The sequence below is a fragment of the Aotus nancymaae genome, unplaced genomic scaffold (genome assembly GCF_030222135.1).
Source record: "Aotus nancymaae isolate 86718 unplaced genomic scaffold, 86718_ANA_hifiasm-v0.15.2.pri h1tg000064l_0, whole genome shotgun sequence".
Lineage (NCBI taxonomy): Eukaryota > Metazoa > Chordata > Mammalia > Primates > Aotidae > Aotus > Aotus nancymaae.
Window position 1 is genome coordinate 40,854 of NW_026988478.1, and position 22,754 is coordinate 63,607.

General features: G+C 54.8%; 1 protein-coding gene across 1 annotated transcript in view; it reads right to left on the reverse strand.

Annotated features, from left to right (window-relative positions):
- Window positions 1-17,886: 17,886 nt before the first annotated feature.
- Window positions 17,887-22,754, reverse strand: part of ADAMTS7 (ADAM metallopeptidase with thrombospondin type 1 motif 7) — a 50,338-nt gene continuing 45,470 nt past the window's right edge. The window contains exons 23-24 of the mRNA XM_021674397.2: window positions 21,864-22,026; window positions 17,887-18,256 (exon numbers count right to left, since the gene is read on the reverse strand). Coding sequence (XP_021530072.2) covers window positions 18,099-18,256; window positions 21,864-22,026 — 321 coding nt within the window. The 3' untranslated portion in view covers window positions 17,887-18,098. The remainder of the gene's footprint in view (window positions 18,257-21,863; window positions 22,027-22,754) is intronic.

The following is a 22,754-nucleotide window of genomic DNA, read 5'->3' on the forward strand; positions in this document are numbered from 1 at the left end:
CTAATCAATGTCAAACCAGTGACCTTAAGAAGGTGTGATGCCACAGAGGGGCCCTGAAATACATGGCCTAGTTTAGTGGCTGGGCAGTGGGCACTGCACTGAAGAAGAGCTGGAACATGGAGGCCTGCCTTAGTCCAGTCAGGCTGCTGTCATGAAAATATCACCAACTGAGGGCCTTATCAACAGCAGAAATTTATTTCTCACAGTTCTGTAGGCTAAGTCCAAAATCAATGTGCTCACAGATTCAGTGTCTCCTGATTCATAGATGGCCCTCTCCTCATAACCTCACATGGTGGAAGCAGGAAGGGGTCTCTGGGGTATCTTTTCTTTTCTTTGTTTTGAGACAGAGTTTTGCTTTTGTTGCCCAGGCTGGAGTGCAATGGCATAATCTCAGCTCACTGCAACCTCTGCCTCCCAGGTTAAAGCGATTCTCCTGCCTCAGCCTCCCAAGTAGCTGGGATTACAGGCATGTGCCACCATGCCTGGCTAATTTTTTGTATTTTCCTTAGAGACAGGGTTTTTCTATGTTGTTCAGGCTGGTCTTGAAATCCCGACCTCAGGTGATCCACCCACCTTGGCTTCCCAAAGTGGTGGGATTACGGGCATTGAGCCACGGCGCCTGGCTGGGGTGTCTTTTCTAAGGTCAATAACCGTAAAATGAGGGCTCCAGCCTCATGACCTAATCACTTCCCAAAAGCCCACCTCCTAATACCATCCCAGTTGGGAATTAGGTTTCAACATATTAATTTGGGGTAGACATGAAGATTCAGTCTAGAGAAAGGTCCCAGCCACACAGGGTCAGACATTTGGACAGGCTCTCCATGAGAACTTTAGGGTTGACAAATTTACCAAATAAAAAAATACAGTACATCTCATTAAATATAAATTTCAGATGAACAATGACTATGTTTTACAAGTATGGGTATGCTTGTTGGCATCTAAAATTCACTACTAGACAATGGATAAGAATCCTACTAAGTTTTTGAGGAAATTATATTACCAAAGAATTCAAGAGCCTAAGAAAACCTGAGAATGTGCAAAAAACTTTGGGTCCCTAAATTGACAACAGCACAAAAACTGCTACAAAAACCATGTAGCCCTCCTCACGCCTGCCATATCCTCTCCAGTGCTCACTTCAAATACAGTCATGAAGGAAAATGGAGGAAAAAAGTCTCCCCAAAGGGAGAATCCAGGTACAACTGAAAAATGTGGGCAAAGCAGATTCTCCAGGAGACTGGATAAAGAAAATGTGGTACATATAAACTCTGGAATACTATGCAGCCATAAAAGAGGATGAGTTCATGTCCTTTGCTGGGACATGGATGAAGCTCGAAACCATCATTCTCGGCAAACTGACACGAGAACAGAAAATCAGAGACTGCATGTTCTCACTCATAGATGGGAGTTGAACAAGAACACATGGACACAGGGAGGGGAACATCACACACTGGGGTTTGTTGGGGGGGTTGGGAGCTAGGGGACGAGTAGCAGGGGTTGGGGAAAGATAACATTGGGAGAAATGCCTGATGCAGTTGCCAGTGGGGTGGAGGCAGCAAACTACCATGCCATTTGTGTACCTATGTAACAATCCTGCAAGTTCTGCACATGTACCTCAGAACCTAAAGCATAAAAAAAAAAAAAAAAAAAAAAACAGGATCGGTCCTAGCTCCCCAGGGGCTCAGCTCACTGTCTCCAAACAGGAGTTCTGGTCTGAATATCTGAGTTAAGAAAAAAAGACTTCACGTGGCTTCCTGCACCATCCTGCTGGAACAAGAGCCAGAAGACCTTCAGGAGCACCACTTCCTCCTCCTTTTTATGCACTCACCTCACATCTGCCTTAGGGCCCATTGTGAAGGTGCTGCCTGCAGGAGCCAGCCCTCTGGGTGTGTGGAGGGAAGGGCACCCTGACTAAGCTGCCCACAGGAGGGAAGCAGGGCCAAGGAAAGCAGAGGAAGCTCACATGTAACTATGCAGCATGGAGCATTTTGAGGAAAACAAGACTTTGAGGAGAACTGTTCAGGACTAAAGAACTGCGTGCGTGTCTGGAAATCCCAGGGTAGAAGAGCAACCCCTAAGGAGAAAGAAAAAGATGGGAGAGCTCCAAGGCAAAAACCTATTCTTATCTGCGCCCTGGACTGGCCCTTCCCTACCCCACTTCCTAGACACTGAGATGGAATTTAATGCTGCTTACAGTGTCTGGACTGCAACACACAATTTCTATGTTTCCTGTAGTTAGGTGAAGTTGGTAATTTAAGTAACAGACAAAATGAGGGGACCCCCTGGCCAGTCTCAGGCAGGCAGCACAGCGTGTGCCCTTTATGCTAGTAATAGGTACATGTGAATTTTGTCCACACTTATGGAAATGCAGAAAGAAGAGCTGCAGTAAATACATGAGAAACAGCAGTCAGAAAGGTTGCGGGCAAAGCTCGACATTCAGATTTGTTCTAGACTTCCCTCCCGGATCATTTTAAATTACAAATCATCCATGTGGAAACCGGGAAACTGTTTTAACTTTTGTTTTCGGTTTTTAGTTATATCGTGTATCATTTTCTAAAGTGGAATAACCTGGAGATTAATTTATTTGCTTGAGGCTTGTGTTGGGTGATCTGGGGAGAGAGTTCAAGGAAGTGGGGCTTTGCTCCAGATTTGGTATTGTTTAAGAAGGGGATGCTACATGTGAGTTAATCTTATCTAGAGCCAAGTGGCAGGCTTTAATTTATTTATTTTAAAATTTATTTTAAAATGTATTTATTATACTTTAAGTTCTGGGGTATATGCGTAGATCGTGCAGGTTTGTTACATAGGTATACACGTGCCATGCTGGTGGCTTGCTGCATCCATCACCCCGTCATCTACATTAGGTATTTCTCCTAATGCTATCCCTCCCCCATCCCCCCACCACCTGCTATCCCTCCTCTAGCTCCCAACCCTCCAGACCCTGGTATGTGATGTTCCCCTCCCTGTGTCCATGTGTTTTCATTGTTCAACACCCACATATGAGTGAGAACATGCGGTGCTGGGTTTTCTGTTCTTGTGTCAGTTTGCTGAGAATGATGGTTTCCAGCTTCATCTATGTCCCTGCAGAGGACATGGACTCATCCTTTTTTCTGGCCGCATAGTATTCCATCATCTATATGTGCCACATTTTCTTAATCCAGTCTATCAAATTACAAAGCAGCAGCACTCACTCGCATGAGCTAGGAGAGTGGGACGTTGAGTCAGTTTTATGGATTGAACCATGTTCTTGCTGATCTGTGTTCAGACCTAGCGACATGGTGCCCCTGTTCTTGTCTTAATCCATCACACTCACAAGTGGCCTCCCTGACGATGATGTTCATCAGGAGAGACCAAGGCCCAGCTGTGGGCACTGGGCCAGCTCCTGCATATCAGGGGCCACCTTTGTCTTTCTTACAACAGAGCAATAATAACCAGTGAACTCCAGGACTAAGTTAGCACTGAGTGTTCTTGTTTACTGTGGGACTTTACTGAATAATGTTTCATTACACTTCTTTCTCTAGAAATGCTGGGAAGGTACAGTTTGGTGGAGATGATATTTCAAATTATAGGATGCATAAAGGAAAAGTAATAAAAGGGTCTTGGGCTAAAGGCCTTCAAGTCTTGCCATATACAAGTGTGCAATGATGTGTTGCAGCCACTGAGCCAAATCCTGGGAGACCACAGGGGGATGATTGTGTCTGTCCCCATCGGTTCCCAGGAAACTCACTCCCCCAAACACTCCTACAGCGAGGTAGCTCCCTAAGTTAGGCAGCCTGTGTCCACGAGCTGCACCTGTATCTCTCCAGTACCTGAACACTTCATTCCACAAGCATTTCCAGACAGCTCACCTTTCCCTCAGGAACACGAAGCCCCCTCTCACTGCTGGTCCCAACTAGATGAGCACGCCCCTCCCTGCTGCTCAAAGCACAACCAGAAACCCGGCTCAGAGGCAACCAGAACTCTAAAAGGTGATCAGAGGAAGATGGGCTGGTTTGGGGACCCCAGAAGGGGAAGGAAGGCACAGCGGCAGGGTGCTTTATGCCCCCAAGTCCAACAGAAGGTGACCCCAGCCTAGCACCCATGGTGGCCAGCTGGGCTTGCTCCCGCTCTCATGGAACAGGGCCCTCTGACAATACCAGGCCAGCCCGACACCACTGACGGAGGAGGGACCTGAAGTCCTGTCCACATAAGAGGCCCTGAGGAGGCTCTCCTCCTCGAGCACCGACAGCCCCTCCTCCCCACCCAGAAATGCCTGGTGGGGGTGGGGGGCACCTGCAGAGGATCCAAGCCTCTTCTTCAGGCAGCCTGAGCCTTGGGCCCCACTGGGAGACACTCGGGGTGCAGCCTGGGGAAACTCAGTCTTCTCCTCAGGCCACATCAGCAGGGATCTTGAGAGTGGCAAAGACCCCAGACAAACCAAGCAGAAGAAAACAACACAGCGGCGACTCTGGAAATGAGACGCCAGTGGAACCACAGCCTGCCAGATGGGCCAGGATCCATGCGCCAGAGCTAAACAGGCCACTGCCTTCTAAAGCAAAAGGGCCACAGGGGACCCAGGTCACCTAACATGACGGGCAGAACGTCCATCACACAACTGAAAACTCACCATCTTTCCAAGAGTGCAGAAATCACCACCAGCATCAGCACCACGATCAGCTGCTGCCAAGACCCAAGTATCAGACGTTGGAATTATCTGACAAGGCTTCCAACGTAGCTGCCATTAAAAACACTTTGGCAGTGACAGGTTCTCTTGAAATAAATGAAACACTGGGAAACCTCAGCCCTTTCCTCACAGCCCCAGGGCTGGCAGCCACTGCTGTGGTTCCCTGTTACACCTGAAAGCCCTCGCTGACTCCGTTTAGGGGTGAGTACCTTTGTCTGTGACACCTGAAAGCCCTCGCTGACTCCGTTTAGGGGCGAGTGCCTTTGCCTGTGACACCTGAAAGCCCTCGCTGACTCCATTAGGGGTGAGTGCTTTTGCCTGTGACACCTGAAAGCCCTCACTGACTCCGTTTAGGGGCGAGTGCTTTTGCCTGTGACACCTGAAAGCCCTCACTGACTCCGTTTAGGGGCGAGTGCCTTTGCCTGTGACACCTGAAAGCCCTCGCTGACTCCATTAGGGGTGAGTGCTTTTGCCTGTGACACCTGAAAGCCCTCACTGACTCCGTTTAGGGGCGAGTACCTTTGTCTGTGACACCTGAAAGCCCTCGCTGACTCCGTTTAGGGGCGAGTGCCTTTGCCTGTGACACCTGAAAGCCCTCGCTGACTCCCTTTAGGGGCGAGTGCTTTTGCCTGTGACACCTGAAAGCCCTCGCTGACTCCGTTTAGGGGCGAGTGCCTTTGCCTGTGACACCTGAAAGCCCTCACTGACTCCGTTTAGGGGCGAGTGCCTTTGCCTGTGACACCTGAAAGCCCTCGCTGACTCCATTAGGGGTGAGTGCTTTTGCCTGTGACACCTGAAAGCCCTCGCTGACTCCATTAGGGGTGAGTGCTTTTGCCTGTGACACCTGAAAGCCCTCACTGACTCCGTTTAGGGGCGAGTGCCTTTGCCTGTGACACCTGAAAGCCCTCGCTGACTCCATTAGGGGTGAGTGCTTTTGCCTGTGACACCTGAAAGCCCTCACTGACTCCGTTTAGGGGCGAGTACCTTTGTCTGTGACACCTGAAAGCCCTCACTGACTCCATTTAGGGGTGAGTACCTTTGTCTGTGACACCTGAAAGCCCTCACTGACTCCGTTTAGGGGCGAGTGCCTTTGCCTGTGACACCTGAAAGCCCTCACTGACTCCGTTTAGGGGTGAGTACCTTTGTCTGTGACACCTGAAAGCCCTCGCTGACTCCATTAGGGGTGAGTACCTTTGTCTGTGACACCTGAAAGCCCTCGCTGACTCCATTAGGGGTGAGTGCTTTTGCCTGTGACACCTGAAAGCCCTCACTGACTCCATTTAGGGGCGAGTACCTTTGTCTGTGACACCTGAAAGCCCTCACTGACTCCATTTAGGGGTGAGTACCTTTGTCTGTGACACCTGAAAGCCCTCACTGACTCCGTTTAGGGGCGAGTGCCTTTGCCTGTGACACCTGAAAGCCCTCGCTGACTCCATTAGGGGTGAGTGCTTTTGCCTGTGACACCTGAAAGCCCTCACTGACTCCGTTTAGGGGTGAGTACCTTTGTCTGTGACACCTGAAAGCCCTCGCTGACTCCATTAGGGGTGAGTACCTTTGTCTGTGACACCTGAAAGCCCTCGCTGACTCCATTAGGGGTGAGTACCTTTGTCTGTGACACCTGAAAGCCCTCGCTGACTCCATTAGGGGTGAGTGCTTTTGCCTGTGACACCTGAAAGCCCTCACTGACTCCATTAGGGGTGGGTGACTTTGTCTGTGTAACCACTCTTCATAGGAACGTGTCCCCGTTCACATGGCTCCATTGGTTTCTGCCCCCCCATCTGCAGCAAGTGAGTGACTGAAGGGCTCTGCAGGGCTAGCAAACATTCCCCTGGGGACACAGAGATCATACTCTCCCAGAACATGCCTTGAAATCCTCTTTCAACACCTTTTCCTCCCAGTCCTTCCGTCCCAGCCCTGGATCAGGTTATTCACTCATCAGCCACGTCTCGTCGGCTGCCGTTTTCCGTCTCCTGTCTGAACTACAAATCACATCCTACCTCTCGCCTTAAGACTGGAGGGAGACCCAGCCCCCACTGCCACGCCCCGTCAGCCTCCCAGCATGGGGCTCAACACAGTTTAGGGCAGAAGTGGAAAGAACACGCTGAACCTTCTGGTTCTTTTTCCAGAATCTAAAGGCAACTGAATTATACCATCGTCTGGCCCAGAGCCTTCGGTCACCCCTGCCACTCTTAGGGAAAGCACTAGGGAATCCCGAAGACCCCCACAGCGCCATCTCCCACCACTGCTCCTCCTGCCCACCCCGGCCCTCCCTGGTCTTCCTCTCATGCACACCTCTGAAGGCGCAGCAGGTGCTGCCTCTGGGGACTCGCCCAACCCTGTCCCCGCTGCTCCCCTCTCACAGGCCATCCCCCCACCCACACACTCATCCCATCTGGCTTGTGTCAATGTTCCATTACTAGTTCACCAGCTGCCCACTGACCTCCGGCTCCACATCGTGGGTGTTTCTCCCCTTTCTCATCTCATGTCCTAAAAGCATTCAACAAACACTCAGGGAACAGTCTCCGCTGCTTTTCGTGTGTAATGACCCCTCCCTAATGACCTCACCAGATTCCTCCTAGACCCACTGCCAAAGCCCCTGTACTTTTTTCTTTATTTTTCTTTATTAATTTTTTTTTTGAGGCAGAGTCCTCCTCTGTCACCCAGGCTGGAGTGCAGTAGCATGATCTCGGCTCACTGCAACCTCCACCTCCCAAGTTCAAGCGATTCTCCTGCCTCAGCCTCCCAAGTAGCTTGGACTACAGGCATCCACCCCCGCACCTGGCTAATTTTCGTATTTTTAGTAGAGACAGGCTTTCACCATGTTGGCCAGGCTAATCTCGAACTTCTGACCTCAGGTGATCTGCCCACCTCAGCCTCCCAAAGTGTTGGAATTACACACATGAGCCACCACGCCCGGCCTAGCCCCTGTATTTCTGACGTGTACTTTTTGGTATTTGGGTCCAGGGAAATATCACTTAGGAAGAGACAACTGACAATGTCTTTCTAAACTTTTCTTTTTCTCACCAGAGAATGTGTTGCTGGATGTCATTGTCAAGGTGGCAGGAGGAATTTGTTAAACCTCAAAGGAACGCCTGTTTGTCATTTCAAACAAGAAGATGGCACCTCCTGTGTGGGGGAAGTGAGGTTTGATCCTGCAGAACATAAAGTTAGCTGACATTTTTGAGGGCTTCTTGTGCTCTGGTCTGTCCTGGAGACTGTCTCGCCAGGTACTACTATTACTCACTCCTTCTTTAATGTGGGGACACCGGGATTTGGATAAAACACCCCACAGGAGGCTTGGGATGCAAGGCCCTGGGGATGCTCATTCTCAGCCCCGGCCCTGCCCATGCCTTGAGGAAACGCAGTTTTAGGGACCACTAGTGTTCCAGGAATCATGGTATTAAAGAGTTAACCTTTCAAAGCAAGACGGTTTTAGCCAAAAATTTTCATAGCGACAGAGGACAGCATATACCAGTGACAGACTCAATACTCTCAATCAAGCCAGCCAGAGGGTCTGCATCCCCTTCCACCGCAGACCCCGAAACACAGGCCACCAATCTCCATTCCCTGCCATTTCCGAGGAAGAAAGGACAAAGTGAGCTGGGGTTAAGGAAAGCAGCCTCAGGACGTTGAGTTCCTAGTCCCAGTTCAAACAGCCATGAGGCTGAGCAAGTCACTGGGTTGGCCCTCAGCCCCCTCATCTGATTTTATCTGAGGTGCCACCAACTCTAGGAAGTCCTCCATGATTGCCAAGGCTGGATCCCTCTCCATGTGGCCCTTATCTATTTATCTACCTAATTCCCTTTCTAAGAATGAGCTCCTTCCAGCTAAGAGATGCTTTCTCACGACTGCACTCCCTGTGTCTGGCAGAGGCGCCAGCACCTGACACATGCCTGTCTTAGTCGCTGGGGCTGCCACATGAAGCACCACAGCCTGGGGCACTTGGACGCAGACCCGCATGTCCTCACAGTTCTGGAGGCTGCATGTCCCAGATCGTGGTGGGCAGGGCTGGTTTCTCCTGCAGCCCCTCTCTTTGGCTTGTAGACAGCTGTTTTCTCCCTGTGCCCCAGACGGCCACCCCCTGAGTGTGTGTGCATCCTAACCTCATCTTATATGGACACCAGTCAGAATGGCTTAAGGTTCACCGTCGTGGCCTCATTTTAACTCCATTACCTCTTTACAGACCCTATCTCCAAATAAGATGACAGTCCGAGGTGCGAGGGTTGGGCTTCAACATGTAAATTTGAAGACTCTTAATTCAGACCACAACAGGGTCTTACATGTTTCGGGTGAATGTACTGAATCTCAGCCTGCAGTCCAGTGGGGTCACATCGATGTGAAATCTGAATTTCAGCTGTGGCTTGGCCTCAGCCAGTTGGCTTTGGCTCGCCTCTGCCCAGTTATTTCCAGGCGTCTGGAAGAATCTCAGGAGAGCTCAGGGAACCTGGAAGTGAACACCTACTCCTGGCCCCTACCACTGCCTGCTCCTGCTCCTCCTGATAGCAGGGTCCCCATATCCGCCAGTCACAGACACTCAAATGAGCCCCTGCCCCCGTGGCCAACCCCCTGCCTCCTGAGCCCAAGACTCTTTGGCAGAGGCCCCAGTACATACAAAGACCATTTTCAAAATGACTCCTTCATAATTTCTCTTTACCACCAGACACCAAAGTCCCCCAGATCTGACTCTGGAATAAATATTCTTATCTTTTCTACTTGAACTATCCTTTAAAAAAAAAAAAATGTTTGGAACCTGATGCCACAGATGAGCTCTGAGCTTCTGTATGTTTGGAAATTCTGAATCTAATTGAATAGCATGAACTTGTCTTTTCCACAAAGGATCTGAGGCGCTGTTTTCTTAAGAGACTAAGCACACGCCCCTCTCCAGAATGCACCTGGGGCTTGGCAATGAGGATGCTGGCGGGGGGTTCATGTGGTCACACAGGAGCCAGAGAACCAACAAGGTTGACCGGGGAACAGGGAGCATGCTGAAGTATGGCCGGGGACTACAGAAAATTATAATTCCAAGTGGATGGTAATTTCTTGAGCTTGATGATGTTTGAAAAATACAAGAGAAGTTGCTATTGTACCGTAGTGCCCGCTTATCCACAGGGGAGATGTTCCAAGGCCCACGGCGGCTGCTTGAAACCTTGGGTGGTAGTGAACCCCTTATACATTTTCTCCTGTACATACACACCTATGATAAAGTTTCATTTATAAAGTAGGCACAGTAAGAGATTAACAGCAGTAACTCATAATGAAATAGGACAGTCGTTACCATATACTGTAATGAAAGTTATGGGAACGTGGTCTCTGTCACAGAACATCTCATCGTCCTCACCTATTTTCTCACTGTGGTTGACCACAGACAACTGAAATCACAGAGCAGCAGCACAGGCTGGGCATGGTGGCTCACGCCTGTAATCCCAGCACTTTCAGAGGCTGAGCTGGGAGGATCATTCGAGGTCAGGAGTTCCACACCAGCCTGGCCAAACCCCATCTCTACTAAAAATACAAAAATTAGTTGAGTGTGGTGGTTTGCACCTGTAATCCCAGCTACTCGGGAGGGTGAGGCAGGAGAATCACTTGAACCCGGGAGATGGAGGTTGCAGTGAGCCAAGATCATGCCACTGCACTCCAGCCTGGGCAAGGAAGCAAGACTCTGTCTCAAAAAAAAAAGAAAAGAAAGCAACATCACAGATGGGGAACCATATGGTAACTACCAAAATCTGCAGGAGGAAAACGTATCCCCACTTTAACCCCAAGGATTAACTTCACCAAGACTGTATCTTAAACGATAGTTCAAAATAATATCTTTGGAAAAACAGCTACACTATTAATACTAATAAAAAGATACTAACTGTGTGGCAGAGGTTGCAGTGAGCTGAGATCACACCATTGTACTCCAGCCTGGACAACTGAGCAAGACTCCATCTCAAAAAAAAAAAAAATACTGCATAAGAGACACTGTTTATGCTATGTTTTCTAAAGATTTTATCTTTGTAAAACATATTTTATAGTATGAAGTTTTGTTTTTTGTTGTTGTTTTTTTGAGACGGAGTTTCACTCTTGTTACCCAGGCTGGAGTGCAATGGCGCGATCTCGGCTCACCGCAACCTCCGCCTCCTGGGTTCAGGCAATTCTCCTGCCTCAGCCTCCTGAGTAGCTGGGATTACAGGCACACGCCACCGTGCCCAGCTAATTTTTTGTATTTTTAGTAGAGACGGGGTTTCACCATGTTGACCAGGATGGTCTCGATCTCTTGACCTCGTGATCCACCCGCCTCGGCCTCCCAAAGTGCTGGGATTACAGGCGTGAGCCACCGCGCCCGGCCAAGAGGTGTTTTAAAGCATAAAAGGCTGAGCGCCCAGAGCAAATGGCCTGCTCTGATGGGGACAGGGAGGACGTCCTTCGGGACATTTCTGTTTCGTCACAGCTTTTCCTGGGGTGGGTGAGTCTGTTGGGCCTTTGGTTGACAGCAAAGCGAATGAGCCCCGGTTGCTGGACGCAAAGCGTCTGGGACCTGGCAGAATCCGGAGAGGGGAAGAAGGCCGCCCCAGCGTTGGAGGAACTGACTTTTTTTGTGACTCTCAGAGACCAGTGTGGCTGACCCATTAGTGCTACAAAACCACAGCCAGGCCTCAGGACAGCTTTAGGTTTTTATTAAGCCACTGACGAGTGTTTAGGAGCCAGTGATCACAACCTTAATTTTTTGTATTTTTTTTTAAGATGGAGTCTCGCTCTGTCTCCCAGACTTAAGTGCAGTGGCGTGATCTTGGCTCACCGCAACTTCCACCTCCCAGGTTCAAGCAATTCTCCTGTCTCAGTTTCTCGAGTAGCTGGGACTACAGGCGCGTGCCACCATGCCCGACTGATTCTTGTATTTTCAGTAGAGATGGAGTTTCGCCATGTTGGCCAGGATGGCCTCGCTCTCTTGACCTCGTGATCCGCCCACCTTGGCCTTCCAAAGTGCTGAGATTACAGGCGTGAGCCACCACACCTGGCCAACAATCTTAAAATTTTGATTGTAAATTGTCGCCTTGACCTGGGGAGAATGTGAAACCCACGGGCTGCGCGTTTCTCTGTGGACTGCATCTGGACACTTGTCACATTGCTGACTGGGTCTGACCGTCGTCGCCAGGACTGCCGGGGCCTGTGTTCACGCCCAGTCACTCAGTCCTGGGACAGAGACGCCCTGGCCTCATGCCCTGTGCCAAGCCTCATGTCTGCCCGAGGATGCAGACACACCTGCACCCACCATCACCGTGCAAGGCCAGGCGCTCTTCTCAGGGCTTATATGTGGGAACTCTAGTAATCCCACCCCCTAGGAGTGGCACTACGATTATCCCCAGTGTGTAGATGAGGAATCAGAGGCCAGAAAACCGTCACACAGCAAGCATGTGGCAGAGCTGGAGTCCAGGCTGTCATTCTGAGCCTGCTCCTGGCTGGGCCATCGTGCCTTGTTGCCTCTCTGCAGAAGGTGGGCCTTGTCCCCTACGCCAAGCCCCCAGCATGGCCAGCGCTCCTTCCACCCCACCCCAGGCCACCTGGTTCTGCCCATGAGGGCTGTGTGTGAGCGCTCACTCTGGCACCACTGATTCTCGTCTCTGCCCTGAGCCCTGCCAGGAAGCTGATCAGTATCTCCTTTGGGGACCTGAACGCCTTCCCCCCTACACCAGATCTGGAACTGACACGCCTACCACTTGGAGAAGGTCCGGCTGGAGCTGAGCTGGAGGCCATCCACCAGGACTTCCTGCATGAGCGGGACACCATCCCTGACAAGGGTGAGCTGGTCAGTGATGAGGAGGAGGATACGTGACCTTCTCCACCTGAGTGGGTCCCTGGACGCTGCTCTTCCTGCCTTCACAACCAAAGTGTGTCCAAAGGGTGAAAACGCACTTAAAAGCCAGACTGTAATGTGTGTGGCCTCTGGGGATCTGCGGGGTGGCTGTCCAAAGCCAGACTGCACTTCCTCACCTCCCACTGCGTGGGGGCTGGGCTGGGAAGTCGAATCTGTTTCCAGCCATCTCCATGCCACAGCTTTTGGTTACACGTATCCCAGTCATGCTTTCTGCCTGATTATTGGTGGATTGTCAGACTTACCAGCAGCTATTTGCAAGAGCCTGTTTCAAGCCTCCGTCAGCCTGTCGGTGCTCTGACCGACCCTCTGAAACCTCTCTTTGCTGGGCATCTCTCCCTGTTTTCTCTCCTGTATCCAGCGGGCAGTCGTGTGTGGTTTTGAACGGCAGTGCTGTGAAGGATGCCCACTGTGCTTCGGACACCTGTAGGCCAGAGGGTGGCTGCCTCAGGCATGAGGTCGGTATGAAAAAGATGTGCCTTAGAAAAGCAGGCACATCCCGGCCCGGCACGGTGGCTCACGCCTGTAATCCAAGCACTTTGGAGGCCAAGGCGGGTGGATCACCTGAGGTCGGGAGTTCAAGACCAGCCTGACCAACATGATGAAACCCCATCTTAAAAAAAAAAAAGAAAAGAAAAGCAGGCACATCCCTTGTTCAGAAACGGCCACTGCAGAAAGCCCATGAACCTTCCACCGAGGGCTTTAAGCTGCCAGCCACGCCCCATTTCTAGAATAGCCTCCGCTCTTCCACACGCAACCCTTCCAACAGTGTCTCCCAGCCTGCATGGAGAGGGCCTGGCTGCCCACACACCCACCCTCACTTCTCACGGCCAGCCTGGGTTTGCAGATAGCTGGGCTGCTCTGTCCCCCGCTTGCCCCGTGCCTGGCATGGCTCTGTGCGATTCTGTGGAATGCCCTCTTGACTTGTGGAAATCATTCACCAAGTACGATGGGGTGGGATTCCACGTAAATGGTGGACCGTCATATTGCAAAGCAGGCCCACCCCTGGGCTGGCCTTGGTTGAGGGGAAGGAGGAATCTTTTGGGGGGTGCTTCGCAGGGCAGTAGTGCAGCGGCAGCGTGACCTCTTGGACAGCTGAAAACCTTGGCCTGCTTGGGGATGGCCAGTGCTCCTGGTGTCTGCTCCACCTGACTGGGTTGTGCAGGAGACCGGCTGCCAGTGCCAGGGCTGGGAAACTCCTGTGCTTGGGGCGCAGGCTTGGGGAGCTCTCCCAGATGTGGGCCCTCCCCACTGCTGCCTAGACGCATCCTTGTTCTGTGCAAGGATGCAGGCTCACTGTTCCTCTGGCAGTTTCTGGGAACTCTGAGGACTGCCGTTCTGAAGGCTGGAGAGAGGCTTTGAGCAAGGAGTTTATTTTCATTTAATCCCGCTAGCTCATCCCTGATGCGCAGATGTGAGAGGATGTTTTCTGGCACCGTATTGTTAAAACACGGGAGAAAAACAGTCTCCACGGAATGTTTCACATTACCCGAAAAAAACTGGAAATCATCCTTGGTTGAAATGAACACCCTGAGACTGAGAATTGAAGCGATGCAGTTTGAAGAAGCACTTTTTTCCTATTATTTTCTGCTGTCGACTTTCTAGCTCCGGCACGGCGAAGCTGGCATTTCGGAACACTAGACGGAGCCTCCACTCCATGTCTTCCACGGATTTGGTTAATTTTTCACTTTGTGGACGGGGCTGGCCTCTATAGCATCATTCAGGCATCAGAAAGGGGTTTTGTCGTCGTCATTGTCTTTGAGAGCAGCAGTTTGAGGTCTGACTCCCTCAGGAATGTGTCCCGTGAGCTGGGCGTTGCAGTCTGCTCGAATCCCGCCCCTGCAGCCCATCGTGAAATGGCAGCTGTCAGCCTGGGGGGTGGCTGCTGAGGAGGTGCAGCAGGAATGGGGCTGGGCCCGTGAGCCGGCTCCAGCTGCCCTCAGGTATTACTTGCCAAGCCGCTGCCTCTAGGGACAGGTGGTGTCCAGTTTGCCCTGAGAGACGCGCCTGACCGGAGCCTTCGTGGCTGCAGCGAATGTTAGTGTTTCCAGACAGTTGCCAGCAGCTGCCGGGCAGTGTGTGTGAGAGCGGGAGACGTCCTGGAGGAAAGGGGGAGTGGGGATGTTCTCTCGGAGGTTCTCCTCCCTGGAATCAAGTGTCACGTGTCCAGAAGGCGAGAGAGGGTGGCCCGCCTGGTTCCAGTTTGGGAACAGGATGGAGACGGCTCCTCTTTCCAGAACTGTGGGGCCCACTCTTTCGAGCTAACACTTCCCCTCCCTCATGTCACTGAGGAAGGAGCTGCGGTCACCTCCAATGCCCCGAGGGTCCCTGGCCTCCACCGGCTGCCATGGCAGGGGTCCCTTCTGGCAGAGGCTTCCCCACGTGGCTGTTCCTTCTCTGAACCTTCACCCCAACACCCAGCCTGGGGCACCTGCAAGGGGGACCTTGCCAGCTGTGAAACCCAAAGGGCAGCCTCCATCACCTGGGAAGACCCAGGAGAGCTTCCTCCCTGCACCTGCTGAAAATTGCCAATTTTTAAATGGATGCAGTTCTTTTATGGGTTGAACCTCTCCGCTAATACTTTTGTATATTTTCCCTACAGTTTATGTATTTTTAGGCTATTTTCTCAAGGTGTCTCCAGATTCCACACATCTATTTTATAGAGCAAGTTCTTATGTTGTGTGTGTGACTCCCTGGTGTGTATCTGCACCAGTCTGAGCCTCCGAGCTGCTCTTCCCTCCAGCCCTGACTCTCACTGACTCACCGATGTGATGTGCAGGACACTTCTCACCCAGGTAGCCTTGGGCACTCCCTGTCACCGTGCCGACAGCTATAGGGTAGCAGCCAAGCCTGCTGCTGGCTGGAGGCAGTTCTGGCTTCAACTGCAGTGTGTCGATGTAGCAGATGTGCTAGACAGATCCTCGGCTGGGTTTTCTGACCATGTGCTTGTGTCGCACAGATCGCCCCCGCCATCCTATAGTGTTATCTTCCTGTGTGTTCCCGGGCTTCTGGGCAGCTGGGCCTGCCCGGGGAAACGCTTGCAGGTGGGAGCCCATACAGAGACCCAGTGTGCGCCCCTGAGCATCCACTGCTGCTGGGCAACTGGAGGACGCCAGGGGGCGCCCAGTGACTCTGTCCTTTTACATCACAGCAGCGCCTGTGCTGACCTTCAAGTTACATTTTGGAATTGTAATACTAAAGGAAGAAAGAAACTAATTTGTAGAATATTCCACCTTGAGATTCAGTTATAATCACTTGTAATGGGGCTCACCCCAAGGGCTCGGAGTGGGGGGAGGGCTTATTGATGTTGGGGGACAAGGAGGGCCTCTCTGACCTTCCAGCCTGGTGCTTCTGGATGTCCCTGCCCTGGAGCGGGTGTATCAGGATGGCTTTGCCAGCAGGGGCAGCCTTGGGAGGCCCCAAGAACCTTGGCCAAGTTGCAGGTGTGGGCTGGGGGCACCGAGGTAGGAAAGCCGGGAGCTGGAGACTCCCTGTGTCCGGATAACCCCCCTGTCCAGCGACAAAGAACAGGCATCCCTCCTTCCGCCAGCTGTGCCATGCCCTGCCTGAGTCACAGGCTTGTTTGTCTCCTGCCCGGACTGACAGCTCAGACCCAGCTGCCACTGGGACACCCCCAGCCATCAGTGGAAAACACCCAAGAGTGATTAAGACCAAATGCCTTCCCATAGTGGGGGGTTGGGGGGTGGTTCTAGCAAGGATTCCCAGACAGAGCAGGCCAAGGTCTGGCAAGCTTTTCTCTTCTGGAGACACAGATTCAGCGAGGCTGTGGGTTCCTGAAGTCACACAGCGTGGCAGTGGTGGCAGAGCTGGGCCAGGGACTGGCTCGGTGTGTGGGTCAGGAGCAAGTCAACAGCCCTGCTCTCCACCCCTTGGAAGGGGTTGCCACCAGGGGCAGTTTTGACTAAGACCTGGGAAGCCATGACTCAGAGCGTGGGTCCCCAGGGTCTCTTTGGGCCAGCCAGCCACTGCAGACACAGACAGGAAGCATGCCTGACGCTCCCCCACCCTCGGGCTGCGCAGCGGGGCCGGGACTCACGCTAGCTTGCTGAGTGACTTGCTTTCCTGCGTGACCTCTGGCAGGCTGCGCTCTCTGTGCAAAGCCACCACTGGGACCTGGTCAGGGCCCGCTCCTTCTTCCCCCTGCTCAGGGTGGCCTAGAGCTTGGAGGTGAGCAGTCGGGGCCTAGGATGGCCTGTGTCACCAGGGCATGTGGCTTTGGGCCAGTTACTTCCTCTCAGAGCCTTGGGTTCCTCCCCTGAGGATGGGGCTGTTGGTGTCAGATGAGGTGAGCACGCGGAGTTGGGAGCAGCAGGGCACACACCCGCAGGCAGCCGCCCTGGCCACGCTCCCTCCATCCCTTCCAAGTCCTGGGACAGACGCTCATCACCAAGGGGTTCAGCCTCTGATACTGTTTCTTGGCCTCAGTCCCTAAGGAGTGATTTTCAGTGGTGTCCCTTCTGTCCCCAGCATACATCCAGCCAAGCAGCCGCAGCTGCCACATGCAGGCTCCAGGGTCCCACTCGCCTTTTGTCCGGGGATGCCATATGCGGGAGAGTAGAATGTGAGCGGTGGCCCCGATAGGCTGCAGGGCGACCTCTGAACCTTAGCGCCCCCCACCTGGAGAAAGGGCATTACACCTTCCAGGGCGAGGGCTAAGGAGGAAATTGTCAACGGCTGGGTCCAAGGCTCACAGCCAGAGGGCAGGTGGGATCCAGGGCTGGGCCTGGGCCTGGAAGGACAGTGTGTGCCCCCTCCCCAGCCTCCCCACCCCCAGCCAGGCCAGGACCCTCTTCAAAGCACCTTCATGCCCATCTGTTCCCTGCTGGGGGCACCACATTCTCCATGGGACTAGATTTTATGGGAGGGGAAGGGGCTGTGGGTAGGCAGGTGCCAGGTTGCTAGGCCACAGATCAGCGTGGTAGGAACCTGGCACTGGAGCTGGTGGTGGGGAAGGGACCGCCCTGAGGCAGTGGGAATTAGCCCAGCCCCGTCTCTGGGCACAGAGATAAAGGGACACGTGGGGACACAGAAGGGCCCACAGAGGCCCAGCCCCCAGCACTCCAGGGGGCAGTCCCTGCAAGTGACACGGTGGGCAGGTCTCTGAGGACCTCGGAGTGGGCCCCAGGGAAAGCTGGGTGCCTGAGCTGGAGGCAGGCAGCACGTAAGGGCCAAGCTGTACCCCTGCCCAGAAAACCTCCTGCCCCAGAACCCAGCCCTCTGCAGACAGGTCTCCCAGGGTAGCATCCCCTTGGCTCCCGAGGCCTGCTCTCGCAGTGGAGATTGGGGCAGGGGGTCAGGAGAAGAGTTTCTGACTTTTAAGATTCTCCAAATCCAAGAAGTCACGCTGTGCTTTGGAATGGTAGATGCTCATTTATGTAAAATAATAAATGTTACACAAACTGTTAGAATAAAAAAATACCTTTTCTGAGGGGGAGGAGGTCCCCAGCCTGCCACTGGATGGGGAGAGGGGGTTAGCACCATTAGGGCGCAGGAGGCGGGAGCTCTGCCACAGCCCGTGGTGGGCGCTGAGGTCTGTCGGTCGGTCTGTGCATCCTGATGCGGTCAGTGGCGGGCAGCCCGCTGATGGCCTCGGGAGGGGGCGCCATGGCTGGGCGGAGGGCATGAGCGGCAGCACTGGGTGCGGACAGTGGGCAGCTGGCAGCGGCCCAGCAGGCGCAGCGTCTCGCAGAATCCGAATGACAGGCGGTCCCGCTCACAGCCTGGAGTAGGGGGCAGGGGGGCATCAGTGGTTTGGGGTACGCAGAACCTGGCTTCCCACACCAGTCACCTTAAGGAGGCTCCAGCAGCTCCCTGCCATGCAGAGGGCCCCGGTTTCTGGAGGGGCTCCCGAACCGGAGTTGCACGTCTCCAACTGTGGCTGTCTCTGTCCCACCTTCCCACGGCCGACCCCCAAGATTGGAGAACAGGCGCTGGTGGGCTGAGGTTTCTGGAGGAAAGGGCCTGAGACCCCACCCTGACCCCCTCGCATGTCCCAGGAAGAACCCGCCTGGGGCAAGGCCCCGCCACCCCATCTCCATCCTTGCTCAGCCTTGGAATCCCCTGACGGAGCCTGGCACAGAACTGCAGTCCCAGGGGCTGCTGCCAGCCTGCAGTGGCCTCTGCCCCCGCTCCCGGCACCTCCCCCTGCACCGGTGCACCTGTCCTTCCAGGCCTCTGTGACCCCCTCCAGCCATGGGGGCTGCACTCAGCCTCGGCTTTGGGGTCGCAGGGTCCCATCTCCCAGGCCAGCCTTCCACTTCTCAGGGAGGCCACGAAGCCTCAAAAGACCGGACCTTGCAGGCTGTCAGCGGAAACCAGGGGCTGAGGCTTGTCAGGGCTGAGGCTCGGCTGGGCCCTCCTGCCTGTGCTTATCGGAGCTATTTTGGGAAGTGGCTTTTTTCCAGCCTCCTGGCCTCGCTCCTGATGCTGCTGTCAGTGCTGAAAACCCCCAGCTGCCGCCCCGGCCCTGCTCACTCCAGCAGACCTCCCGGGGGAGGAGGAGCAGGAGAGGAGCAGCCAGCCCTGGGCCTGGGCCATCCTCCAGGCCCCGCAGAGGGCACGAGGCAGCAGGCAGGCTCCTCCAGCCCAGCTCCAGGCAGAGCTCCAAAGCGCACATCTGCAGGCTGCATCCTGCTCGCCCGGGGTGACCTCACACGAGCTGCCTCACCTCTCGGGCCTCGGTCCCCTCCTCTGTCAACCCCACCTCCGCAGCAAACGGATGCGGCCATGCTGGGCCACTGCAGTGACCACACACTCTGGAGTTTCCAGGCTTTCCAAATATCCGCCACACTGTCCCACACACCAGCAAAACATCCTGGGAATTCCAGGTCTCAAGGGGCAAGACACCTTCCTGCCTCCCTTCCACTGTTCACTGGCAGCAGAAAACTCACTAAGACAGCTTCTAGTTCAGCCGCCTAAGCAGCCCCACTCCCTCCACCCACTCACACCCACCCCTGGAGACCCTGCAAGCCCAGAGCCTCGTGGGCCATCGTCCCTGGTTCTGGGCCCCCAGGCGCCCCACTTCCTGTTCTCTGCCCCATCTGGTCCTCACCACCTGGGATGGTAACCACCCGCTCCCTGTAGCCAGCCTAGCCCTGACAGCAAGAGATGATGTGATGCCAGCACCCAGCTCAGGCGGCACACAGGAGCGCTCTGAGATGCTGGCTGGGTGCGTGCTGAGGACGGGCAGGGCGGGGCGGGGGCACTGGCTCTGGGCCTTGAGGTAATGGGGTTCGAGGCAGAAAGGCCACCCCTGCCAGAGGCAGGGCAGCAAGGCACGGCAGGAGCCACTCTGAGTGAGGGCTGTTCAGGAGCAGATAGAGAAAGCTACGCTAGACAAGGGGAGAGGCAGACCCGGGAGACTGCAGGGGGCCCCAAATGCCAGCCTGAGTGCCCTGGCTGCCAACTCTGTCCAAGGGGCAGGAGGCAGACAGCCATTGGCACAGGGGGCTGAAGCTCTTCCCGCCGCCCCAGGCCCTCTTCCTGATTTTGCAACTGGGGACGACAGTGGCTTTGGGGAAGGGGAAAAAGCCACCTTCCCTGAGCACCACCTGGATGCCCACGCAGTGTGGGGCGCTTCGTGCCCAGACCTCATTTATGCAAGGATGGTGCTTGACAGCCCCATGATTCAGCACATGAAGGCCCTGACGACAGGGAAATGGAGCCCAATGGAGCCCAAGGCCACACAGCTGGCGAGGGAAGCCCAGGTGAGACTCCAGGGCCACGGTTTCCTGCACTCAGCACCGCTGGGAGCAGCTGGGGCTGCAGGAAGGAAGAGAGAGAGTGTGTGTGTGTGTGTGTGTGTGTGTGTGTGTGTGTGAATGTGTGTGTGTCTAGTGGGCAGGGGGGTCAGGAGAGAGAGAGAGTGTGTGTGTGTGTGTGTGTGTGTGTCTCGGGGGCAGGGGGGACAGAAGAGAGAGAGTGAGTGTGTGTGTGTGTGTGTGTGTCTCGGGGGCAGGGGGGTCGGGAGAGTGACAGAGTGTGTGTGTGTGTGTCTCTCGAGGGCAGGGGGGACAAAAGAGAGAGAGAGTGTGTTTGTGATGTTTGTGTGTGTGTGTCTCTTGGGGGCAGGGAGGATGGGGGAGAGGGAGACAGAGAGAGTGTGAGAGAGTGTGTGTGTGTGTGTGTCTCAGGGGCGGGGGGTTGGGAGAGTGACAGAGAGTGTGTGTGTGTGTGTGTGTGTGTGTCTCGGGGGCAGGGGGGTCAGAAGAGAGAGAGTGTGTGTGTGTGTGTGTGTCTCGGGGGCAGGGAGGTCGGGAGAGTGACAGAGTGTATGTGTGTGTGTGTGTCTCGAGGGCAGGGGGGACAAAAGAGAGAGAGTGTGTTTGTGATGTTTGTGTGTGTGTGTCTCTTGGGGGCAGGGAGGATGGGGGAGAGGGAGACAGAGAGAGTGTGAGTGAGAGTGTGTGTGTGTGTGTGTCTCAGGGGCAGGGGGGTTGGGAGAGTGACAGAGTTGTGTTTGTGTGTGTGTCTCGGGGGCAGGGGGGTCAGAAGAGAGAGAGAGTGTGTGTGTGTATGTGCATGTGTGTGTCTCGGGGGCAGGGGGGTCGGGAGAGTGACAGAGTGTGTGTGTGTGTGTGTGTGTGTGTCTCAGGGGCAGGGGGGACAAAAGAGAGAGAGAGTGTGTTTGTGATGTTTGTGTGTGTGTGTCTCTTGGGGGCAGGGAGGATGGGGGAGAGGGAGACAGAGAGAGTGTGAGTGTGTGTGTGTGTGTGTGTGTGTCTCGGGGGCAGGGGGGTCGGGAGTGTGTGTGGGGGGTGGGTGTCAGCAGCAGGGCGTCAGGGTGTCCAGACCACTTTGGCTCAGGCCCTTCTGCCAGGACACAGCTGGCCAGGAAACCCCCCCGCCGCTGGGACTAGCAGGGCCCTGGGAGGGAGGCCCTCCCTGCGGTTCCACTGCTCACTCTAGGCAATCCTCTGGCCAGGGAATAGGCAGGCCAGGGCTGGGGACCGGGACTCACCCAGGCCCAGCTTTCACACAGCCTCAGGGACATCCCCAGCCTCACTATGGGAAGACTGAGACCCAGAGGGAAAGAGCTTATGCAGGTTCACACAGCAGCTCAGGGGCCAGGGCCTCTCCCTCTCCTCCCCCGAGACCAGACATCTGCCAGCAGGATATCCTGTGGCTGGGACCCCCGGGGCCAACTCCCAGCACAGCCCAGGCTCCAGCATGGCATCCTGTGGCCTCAGGATTCTCACGTGGCTCCTGAGCCCAGAGTACAGATGGAGCCAGCCGGTGCTGTAGGCACGATGGTTTGACAATCCTGCTCCCCATCACCCTCCCCACCACACCTCACTTTAGCTGAGAGCCAGGGGTTCGGGGACTCACGGGGAGGCTGGATGGGCTCGCAGTCCTCGGTGCCACACGGCCGGGAGCTCTCGGGCCAGGCCTCATGCCCACACTGGTCGCTGTCGTCCTCAGGCAGCCCCGTCTGGGTGTTGACACACTTGACCAGGCGCCGCTGGACGCCCCCGCCACAGGGGGCTGAGCACTAGGAGGGTGGGGAGGAAGGAGTGTCTCCCTGGGCCACCTTACAGCGGGGGCAGTGACACCTCCTCTGGGAAGCCATCCCTGCGCCCTGTGCCTGACTGGCCTGCCCTCGCTCGCAGCCCCACCCTCAGTGCCTCCTGGGAGGGCCTGGTCCCGTGCCTAGAGCCCACTCAGTATTCAAACCCCACTCGCATCTGTGAGATCGTCTCCTGCAGTGGGGAGGGGCGTGAGAACAGTGGGGACAGCCCTCGAGGCTGCAGGGCAGCGAGCCCCTCGCACGGGACATGCCTGAGAGGTCTGGGCAGAGCCCCGGGATGGAGCCCTGATACCGCAGCGAGCAGAGACGTGGGCGAGACACCGCTGTGCCCGAGGGATGGGGCAGAGGACCCGCCAGCCCACAGGCAGGAGGGGAGGGGACAGCTTTCACAGCCGGGGCCCAGCCCGCCAGGCTTCGTTGTTATCAGGTGCGGGTCTGAAAGCCCTGAACGTGCACCGAGTCTGTGCCCGGCCCTGTGCTTCATCAAGTTACTTCATTTAATCCTCCCGACCCTCCTGTCCCAAACTGTCCCCATTTTACAGATGAGAAAACAGCGACCCAGCAAGGCAAAGCAACCTGCCCCGAGTCACTCAGCAGCCAGTGGGACAAAGACTTGAACCCTGGCCCAACTGATTCCAGGGCCCGGCTCAGAGCCCAGAGCTGAGATTTCTGAACCCCTTGGTTCCAAACAG